Raw genomic sequence first — 9,725 nt, 5'->3', positions numbered from 1 at the left:
CTTACAAATCCAGTCGCTTGCAGCCACTATGGAAGAACTCACCAGGCAAAACCAAGAGATGAGGCAACGGTTGCTACAGGAAGGTAATCGTGCAAACAGGGGTGACGACAAAGACAGCAACAGAAAACGAAACAGCACTCCGAAAGAAGCGAGCTCGGATCTCCTAAGAGAGATGAGGAAAGAGATGGACGAATTGAGAAACGCCATCAAAGGGAAGACAGACCAAAGCTTGGAGAGGATAGTCAAGAAGACTGACTCATCTTTCACCATGGCCGTCCAGGAGTGTCCAATACCCTCTAAGTTCCGTCTACCATAGCTAGAACCCTTCGACGGGCTAAAAGATCCCCTGGATCACCTGAATACCTTCAAGACGACTCTAGGCCTTCAACAGCCACCTGATGAGATTTTGTGTCGCTCCTTCCCTACTACTCTCAAAAGGGCGGCTAGGGAGTGGTTCAACAAGTTGCCAACATCGTCCATTGATAACTTCGAACAGTTGAGCAGTTCCTTTATTCGTCGTTTCGTAGGCGGGTAGCGTCCAAAAAGGACTGCCGACCACCTACTCACCATCAGACAATGGGAGAAGGAACCATTGAGGTCTTATGTGACACGTTTCACCCGAGGAATGCTAGAAGTAGACGAGGCGGATGACAAGGTACATCTCACGACCTTCAAAGCAGGGTTGAAGTCCAGAGATTTCATGGCGGCCTTAGCAAAGAACCCCCCCAAGAGAATGGCCGAGGCATTGTTGAAAGCACAGAAATATATGAATGTGGAAGAAGCTCTAGCAGCCATTACGGAGCAGAAAAGAACAAGGAAAAGAAGAAGGAAAAGGAGGACAATTGACGAGGACAAAAAAGAGACCGGGCTAATTAACGGAATGACGAAGGAAATAGGCGGAGGAGGACAAGAACCCTCGTCCAACGAAATTCACACCGTTAATGATGCCTGTTGACCAGATTCTAATGGAGATAAGGGACGAACCGTCTCTCAAGTGGCTAAGACCACTCCATTCAGCGCCTAGTTTGCGCGATAAGAGGAAATATTGTCGTTTTCACAAAGACCATGGGCATTACACAGAGGATTGTAGGGATCTGAAGGAGCAGATTGAAGAGCTCATCCGTAATGGGAAACTACAACAATATGTAAAAAGGGGAGATTCCGGCAGGTACGACCAGAAAAGCCAGCAAGGCGGTTCAAGGAAAGACAAAGACCGCCCCCCACCTCGTCCACAAAGCGCACTGGGGGAGATAAAGACCATCGTCGGGGGACCAACCACGGGAGGATCATTCAAATCCCTTAGGAAGTCATACCAAAGGCAGGTAAACAGTGTTCATAGTATACCTCCCTTGAAGCAAAGACGAACCAACCAAGACATGTATTTCTCAGAAGAAGACGCCAGGGGTGTAAAGCAACCTTATGATGACCCACTCGTCATTATGATCATGATCGAGGGTTCAATACGCGAAGAGTCCTGGTCAATAGTGGGAGCTCAGCCGATATAATCTATCTTCCCACTTTCCAGCAACTAAAACTAGACCTAAAAAGGCTCCATCCTTTTGAGTCCCCCCTCGTCAGTTTCAATGGAGACAAGGTATACCCCAGGGGAATAGTGAAGTTGACAGTGACAGCCGGATCATACCCCCTCCAGGTAACCAACCAGCATAATTTATTGGTAGTGGACTCACCCTCGTCCTACAACGTGATCATAGGACGACCAATGCTCAATCGCTGGAAGGCTGCTATTTCCACATACTGCTTAAAAGTGAAGTTTCCAACAGAACAGGGTATCGGAGAAATTAAAGGAGACCAAGTGTTGGCAAGAGAGTGCTACCAGGCCGTCCTAACCTCAAAAGAGAACCATACGTGGACAATCAAAGAAAAAACGCCGAAGATCGTGGAGAAGCTAGAAACGATAGAGCTGGTTGAAGGGAGTCCACCAAAGACAACCCAAATAGGGATGAATCTGAGTCCCAGGACGAAGGAAGGGATCGTCAGCTGCCTAAAAAATAACCTCAATATATTCGCTTGGAGCCACGAGAATATGCCGAGCATCCCAGCAAGCCTCATCCAACATCACCTGAATGTTGACCTGGGAAAAAAGCCCGTCCAGCAAAAAAGGAGAGTCTTTGCCCCCTAGCGAAACAAGGCAGTGATGGACGAGGTAAATAAGTTACTTGCAGCAAAATTTATTCAGGAATTCCACTACCTCGAGTGGTTGGCCAACGTTGTCATGGTCAAGAAAGCAAACGGGAAGTGGAGAATGTGTGTCGACTTCACAGATCTAAATCAAGCTTACCTAAAAGACAGTTTCCCACTACCCAGAATCGACCAGCTGATGGACTCCACTGTAGGACACAAACTTCTCACGTTTATGGATGCGTTCTCCGGATACAACCAGATACAAATGGCTGAAGAAGACCAAGAAAAGACTGTTTTTATCACCAGCTAGGGGCTCTACTGTTACCGGGTCATGCCTTTTGGACTCAAGAACGCTGGTGCCACCTATCAAAGGTTGGTGAACTAGATGTTTGAGAAACAAATCGGGAGAAACACGGAGGTGTACGTTGATGATATGCTCGTCAAGAGCAAAGAGGAATAGGATCATCTGGACGACCTCACGGAGACATTCAATAAGCTTAGGCAGTATAGCATGAAGCTAAATTCGTCCAAGTATGCTTTTGGGGTTTCCTCAGGAAAATTTCTCGGGTTTATGGTTTCACAGAGAGGGATCGAAGCAAAACCCGAGAAGGTCAAGGCCATCCTTGAAATGTCTTCATCCAGGACGATCAAAGAAGTGCAATCCCTCACAGGAAGAATAGCAACCCTCAACAAGTTCGTCTCGAAGGCCACAGACAAATGCCTTCCATTCTTCAAGACTTTGAAGAAAGTGTTTTCCTGGACAAAGGAATGCAAAACGGCGTTCCAAGAGTTGAAGTGCTATCTTAGCAACCCTCCACTCTTAAGTCCGTCGAAAGAGGGCTAGGACTTATTCCTGTATTTAGTTGTATCTGTTACGGCCGTCAGCGCAGCATTGATCAGAGAAGAAGATAGGTTGCAACTTCCTGTATACTACGTCAACCAGGCTTTCCAGGGTGCCGAGGCGCGGTATCCTAGCATAGAAAAGATCACATTCGCCCTGATTGTGGCTTCAAGAAAACTTCGTCCATACTTTAAGCCAACCCCATCATTGTAATGACAGACCAACCCATCTAAAAGGCAATGAACAGACCCGAAGTGGCAGGATGAATGGTACAGTAGGCTATCGAGCTCAGCCAGTTTGACATAAAATACCGTCCAAGGACAGCCATAAAAGCTCAGGCGTTGGCCAATTTCATAGCAGAATTCACCACCCCCGAGAACATAGAAAATCTCTGGACGGTAAACACTGATGGGTCGTCCACTCAGAAAGGAGGCGAAGCAGGCATTGTTATTACTTCCCCTGAAAAAGATGTTCTCAAGTACGGGGTTCAGCTCAAATTCCCTGTAACCAATAACGAGGCAGAATATGAGGCCTTGCTGACGAGATTGAAAATAGCTCGGGCACTCGGAGGTGAAACTATTATGCTCAAGAGTGACTCGCAGCTCGTCATAAGGCAAGTGAGAGGGGAATTCAAAGCAAAAGAGACGAGGATGCAAAAGTACCTCAAACTGACGAGCAGCTGGTAAGTGCCTTTAATCACGTAGAATTCGTTCAGATCCCTAGGGATCAGAATGCTGAAGCTGACGAGGTAGCACGAAGTGCCTCAACAGACATCCAAGATAAAATGCTTGATTGGAGGCTGGAAGAACAAAATTCCCCTAGCATCCAGGAACTTCAAACTCTCTCGGTGCACACCAACCCTGGATGGACGAGCCCGATTCTGTCGTTCCTTCGAGAAGGACGACTACCGCCAGATCCAGAAGAAGCCAAGAAGATCCAGAAACGAGCCGCCAGATTTACGATACTTAATGACAAACTCTACAAAAGGGGTTACTCCCAACCATATTTGAGATGTATAGAAGAGGAAGAAGCCAAATACGTCCTGGAAGAAGTGCACGGAGGAATCTGCGGAGACCACATGGGAGCAAAGTCCCTTGTCAGGAAGATCATGAGAACAGGCTACTTTTGGCCGACAATGCAACAAGACGCAGCCAATTTCGTGAAGAAGTGTGATAGTTGCCAAAGGTACGGAATTGTTCAATGAGTCCCTAGAGAAAAGATGACCACAATTTCCTCGCCTTGGCCATTCGCACTGTGGGGGATCGATATCATGGGTCTCTTACCCCAGGGAAAGAGACAAATGAAATTCCTGCTCGTCGCGATTGACTACTTCACAAAATGGGTGGAAGCTGAAGCCTTGGCAACAATCACCGAAGCAAAGGTACAAAATTTTGTATGGAAAAATATTGTTTGTAGGTTCGAGATACCCAAGATGATCATATCAGATAACGGTCGTCAGTTCGACAACCAGAAATTCAGATCATTTTGCTTGGGCTTGGGCATAAAAAACAAGTACTCATCATCGAGCCACCATCAGGCCAATGGACAGACGGAAGTAACAAATCGGACCTTACTCAGGATTATCAAGTCCCAGTTAGTAGGGGTAAAGGGAACATGGCCTGAAGAGTTACCAAGTGTCTTGTGGGCATAGAAAATAAAACATTGACTATTTTACTATTTCCATCCAGGTTTACAGCAGTAACTTGTGAGTTAATTTCGGCCTTCAAAAATTGAGAATTTCGAAAAAATCAAAACTGGAAAGTTGTAGATATTTAAGTCACGGTTCCAATTGCGTCAATTGGATTTTTGAGGAGAGAGATACGCCCAAAATACTGATCAGTGCTCAAATCAGATTTTTCCTTTTCAGATTCTGCCTCTTTGATTTCTTTCCTTATTTGAAGCTTCCAATCATGGTAGACGATCCAAGCACTCCAGCTACACCTCCTTAGACATTTAAGCATGGTCCTTTAACTCCACTTTAATTCTAGTTTGACCTCCATTCTCTCACAAATTCCTGTAAACTCATCTTTCTCACATAATTTACTGAAAGTAGAAAATTACACATAATGAATAGCATTTTATTCAAGAAATTATGTAAAGATAAATAATAGGGACTAATGCAAATCATGGCTTAATTACACAAATTAAGTATAGTAATAAGGAGATAACGCCCATATAAATATATAATAAGTATACATTTTAAGGCGTTATCACACCCCCCAACTTAAATCTTGCTAGTCCCTAGCAATCCACAAAGCACCCATGTCTACTAAAAGTGAAAAATTAAAACTAAAATACAAGCCACTTTCGTAGGCTACACGACTGCACTTCCCATGTGCAGCAAGTCTTTGAACCCCTAGGTCACCCTAATGGACGAGTTTACTCTCGTGAGGGTTTGCAGTGACTCTACCCACAAAAGTCAAAGGTTTCCTAAAAATTTCTGCAGCAAATGTTAGTCTGCTTTATCATTATATCATACAAATGAACTTTCAATTTTGAGTTGGGATACTATTCATCATATTAAAGAGCTTTCACTAGCTTCACTTTTGGAGTGTGTGTGTGCATAGCCCATCCAATAAAACCGGCTTTTCCAAACATGCATAGACCAAGAATAATCTAGATTAGAGCCTCTACTCCAAAACCTCTCTTAAGTCATCAACACTCTAAAAGAACACATATAGAAGTAATGGTTTCTCTCTTCAAATCACATGTGAACAAAAAGGAAAGAAGAAGTTTTAAGAATATCACATGTGTATACAAAAACAGCCGCTAAAACAATGGAAAAAGATCTCTTGGAAAGGATGTTGAATTCCTGGAAACATGAGATTAATACCATTCTCATCCCTAGTTTTTATCCCAAACACATACCAGCCATGCACCTTTAGGATCAAGTAGGACTTTAAGCTCAGCGAGGGTATAATCTTATGGCTAGGTAAAGGCGAACTGCTCTCTTTGAAATATGAGGTATATGAATCAAATGCAGAAAATTCAAGCCAAACCCAACTCATAGTAGTAACAACCAACTTGAATCAAAACAACCTTTACTCAACCATATAACGCTTCTGAAATACATGAAAGATGTGTAAGACACCAATGATTTATTGATTGATTATGTATGTCTCCTCTTTCTTTTTCTTTTTCTCTCTCTCTTTTTTTTTTTTTTTTTTTTTTTTTTTTTTTTTTTTTTTTTTTTTTTTTTTTTTTTTTTTTTTTTTTTTTTTTTTTTTTTTTTTTTTTTTTTTTTTTTTTTGAAGAAAAGAGAGACAATGGTGGTATCTAAACACATCAATTGCTCAAAACTTGAACCCCCATGAGAATACCCATAAATAAAAATGTTTTGTGGTATTGTAGAAGTATTTCTCATGGCTCAAATGATGGTGACAATGGTTAATGTAAAGATAGGCTGAATATTTGTTTAGCTGGTGACAAAAAATTGATGGCCTTAAGCTCTCATCTCCTAAAATTCCACATAAACCAGCATGCCTAAGGATAAAAATAAGTAAGATCATGGTATATCTCCCCATAATGTTTCCAGTAGTCAACCAAAAAAAAAAATATAGAGATCTTTTACAAAAACTGAAGCATATGAGAGAAATTTAAGAGTTCAAACAAAGATATACTCTCACAAAGAAAAGTAAGGCTCAAGAACTCTCCATATGGGTTGAGTTTCAGCTTATATCTAGCTTGTTCATGATCCATGCATATCCAACATCCAACCGTCCACTAACCTGGCTATTGTGCTCAAAAGTTTCCAATTGTGCTCTTCATGAAAGAGTCTTAATATAGCAAATAGTATAACCAACTCAGCATTATTCATTCCATCACATGATATAAAAATAAAGCTTATAACTCTTCTGCATTCAAATTCAAGGTTTTTTTTTTTTTTTGGAACAGAAAGAAAGAAAAATAATGCAAGGTGTAGCAAAAAGTGTAGACCTCTCCCCCCAACTAAAATATTGCATTGTCCTCAATGTATCAAAGCCAAAATAAATTCAAGTATAAAGGGAAGAAGTTACCTTAAGCATTTAATTTTTTTTTTTTTTTTAAATTTCTTTCACACCTGCAAATGTTAGCTCACAAAAAAAAAAAAAAAAAAAAAAAAAAACGAAAGGCAAAAAGAAAAATAAAACAAATATGGTACAACTTCATAAGGCTCTTTCAGAGTTCACGTAGCATCCCAATAGGAAGGGATCTTCAGTGACATAGTCTCCTCCTCTGGTATAACTCCCCCTAAGAATGGTTTTAACATTTGTCCATTTATTTTCAAAATCCTACCATCTCTAGGGTCCTCAACTACTACAGCTCCATGGCTAAACACTTCCCTTACAATGAAAGGGCCATCCCATCTAGGTTTTAACTTACCTGGGCCTAAATATGCATATTTAAGACCACCGGGCAGCGGCTTAAGCTCCAGCTGTGGTGCCTCTTCACTTGAATGCACGAGCTTTTTTTCATTTTCTAGTAGCTCCTCAAAGCAAGGCTTCCACCCTTTATTAATTGTCATCATCTGTTGTTCTTCCAAAACCTGTGAGGAATCCAACAAAGAAAAATTTTCAGATACATGAATATCACATTCTAAATCATAAGAACCAACAGAATTATTAAGAAGAGTTTCAAGAGGATCAGAAAAACAATTCTTATTAAACTCTTCTTGAACCACCACCCCAATGAGGTTCACATAAGCACAATCATCCTCCTCATGTGGTTGTTTAGCCACATGAAATATGTTTAGCTCCAAAGTCATGGAACCAAAAGTGAGTTGCATTCTCCCATTCCTGCAATTAATTAAAGCATTAGCTGTGGCAAGAAAAGGTCTACCCAAAATAATAGGGGTATGAACATTAGGATGTAAAACAGGTTGGTAATCTAGAACAATAAAATCAACAGGATAATAAAATTGTTCAATTTTCACCAACACATCCTCAACAATCCCTCTCGGTTCCCTTACAGAGTGATCAGCCAACTGTAAAGTTATTGAAGTAGGTTTCAACTCACCAAGTCCAAGTTTTTGATATACACTGAAAGGGATCAAATTAACACTTGCCCCAAGATCTAGCAATGCATGCTCCATGATGTAATCTCCAATAGTACAAGAGATCGTAGGACAACCTGGATCCTTATATTTTGGCGGGGTCTTATGTTGGATAACTGCACTTACCTGTTCTGTTAGGAATGTGGTCTTCTTCACATGATGCTTTCTCTTGATGGTGCATAGGTCCTTAATTACCTTGGCATATGCAGCAACTTGCTTGATAACATGCAATAATGGCAAATTTATCTTGACTTGATGCAAATGCTCTAATATCTCAGATGTGGTGTCCAATTTCCTAGGTAATTTTAAGGCTTGTGGAAATGGTGGAGGGATTGGGCATTTTTCAATTTCACCAAATCCATGTGACTCAGTTTCATCCTTCTCTTTTTCAACTGGGGTCTCCTTAGATTTCTTAGTTACTAAAGGAGAACTTTTATCAATCTCTTTACCACTCCTCAAAATGGTCACAGCTTTTACTTCCTTATGTTTATCTTTAGAGCCAATTTTTAGATTTTGATTGATGGGATTGGGTTGAGTTTGGGAAGGAAGCTTCCCTTTCTCTATCCCACTCAATGAATTTGTAAGCCTAGTTATATGACTCTTGGTCTCTCTTACCTCTTCATCTAGCCTAGTGAGCATGGATTCAAACTTTTGATTTTGCTCACTTTGCCTTTGAATGAAAGTACTAAGTGCATCCTCCAAGGAAGGTCTAGATGATGATGATGATGATGATAATGCATGTGGTGAATTAAAATTCCTTAGAGCAGGAGGATTCAACACATTGTCACTCTTATAACTCAAATACGGATGGTTTCGTATATTTGGGTTATAATTGTTAGAATATGAAGAATTATTTAGCCAGTATGAATTAAATGCATGTACTTGTTCTTCTGGCACATTCAAGAATGATGAAAGTGATGCACATTCATTTGTAGCATGGTTTATCTCATGACAGATTTTACACACCTTCATTGGGTCCTCTCTAAAGGTAGCACTAACATTCCTACTTCCTTTCATTTTGAGTGCCTCAATTTCTATAATTAACATGCTGATTTTTGCACTCATGTTATCATCTTCCCTCCACTTAAAAACACTTCCACTAGAAGTGGTAGTGTTAGTTCTAGTCCTATCAGTGGAGTCCATAAGGCTAGGTCTAGTCCATGTATTAGAGTTTTCAACTATCTCATCAAGATAATCCATTGCATCTTCGGGTTCCTTTTGTAAAAAGTCCCATCCGCATGAGAGTTGAACAAACTATCGGTCCCTAGGTGTAAGTCCTTCATAAAAATAGCTAAATAATCTCCAATCTTCATACCCATGAGTTGGGCAAAAATTGAAAAGATCTTTGTACCTTTCCCAAGCTTGGTATAAGGTCTCATTTTCTCCTTGGAAAAAACTAGCTATCCTTCTTTTTACTTGCTAGACTTTGTAGGGAGGAAAATGTTTCTTAAAAAACTCTTTGGCCATCTCCCCCCAACTACCTATAGACCTAGGTTTCAAGGTGTAAAGCCAACTTCTTGCCTTATCCTTAAGAGAAAAGGGAAAGAAACGTAACTTAGCAATTTCAATAACATTTTGTGCATAGAAACTACTAATTACCTCTTCAAAAGCTCTAACATGGACATAAGGATTTTCATTTTCTTGTCCCCTAAAGTCAGGAAGTATTGCTAATAAACCTTGCTTCAATTCTACATGTGGTGCATTAGGTGG

General features: G+C 40.8%; 2 protein-coding genes across 2 annotated transcripts; both read left to right on the top strand.

Annotated features, from left to right (window-relative positions):
* Window positions 1-944: 944 nt before the first annotated feature.
* On the top strand, window positions 945-1,505 carry LOC115970126. Its single transcript, XM_031089797.1, has one exon. The coding sequence runs from the start codon at window positions 945-947 to the stop codon at window positions 1,503-1,505; it is 561 nt and encodes a 186-aa protein (XP_030945657.1).
* Window positions 1,506-2,653: 1,148 nt separating this feature from the next.
* LOC115970125 lies at window positions 2,654-4,187 on the top strand. Its single transcript, XM_031089796.1, has 4 exons — window positions 2,654-2,937; window positions 3,028-3,192; window positions 3,303-3,596; window positions 3,707-4,187. Exons 1-4 carry the CDS (start codon window positions 2,654-2,656, stop codon window positions 4,185-4,187), a joined length of 1,224 nt encoding a protein of 407 aa, XP_030945656.1.
* The last annotated feature ends 5,538 nt before the right edge of the window (window positions 4,188-9,725 follow it).

This window comes from Quercus lobata, chromosome 12, assembly GCF_001633185.2.
Source record: "Quercus lobata isolate SW786 chromosome 12, ValleyOak3.0 Primary Assembly, whole genome shotgun sequence".
NCBI classification, from domain to species: Eukaryota; Viridiplantae; Streptophyta; class Magnoliopsida; order Fagales; family Fagaceae; genus Quercus; species Quercus lobata.
Note: the sequence above shows the minus strand (reverse complement) of the source record. Positions and strands in the feature narration are given on the sequence as shown.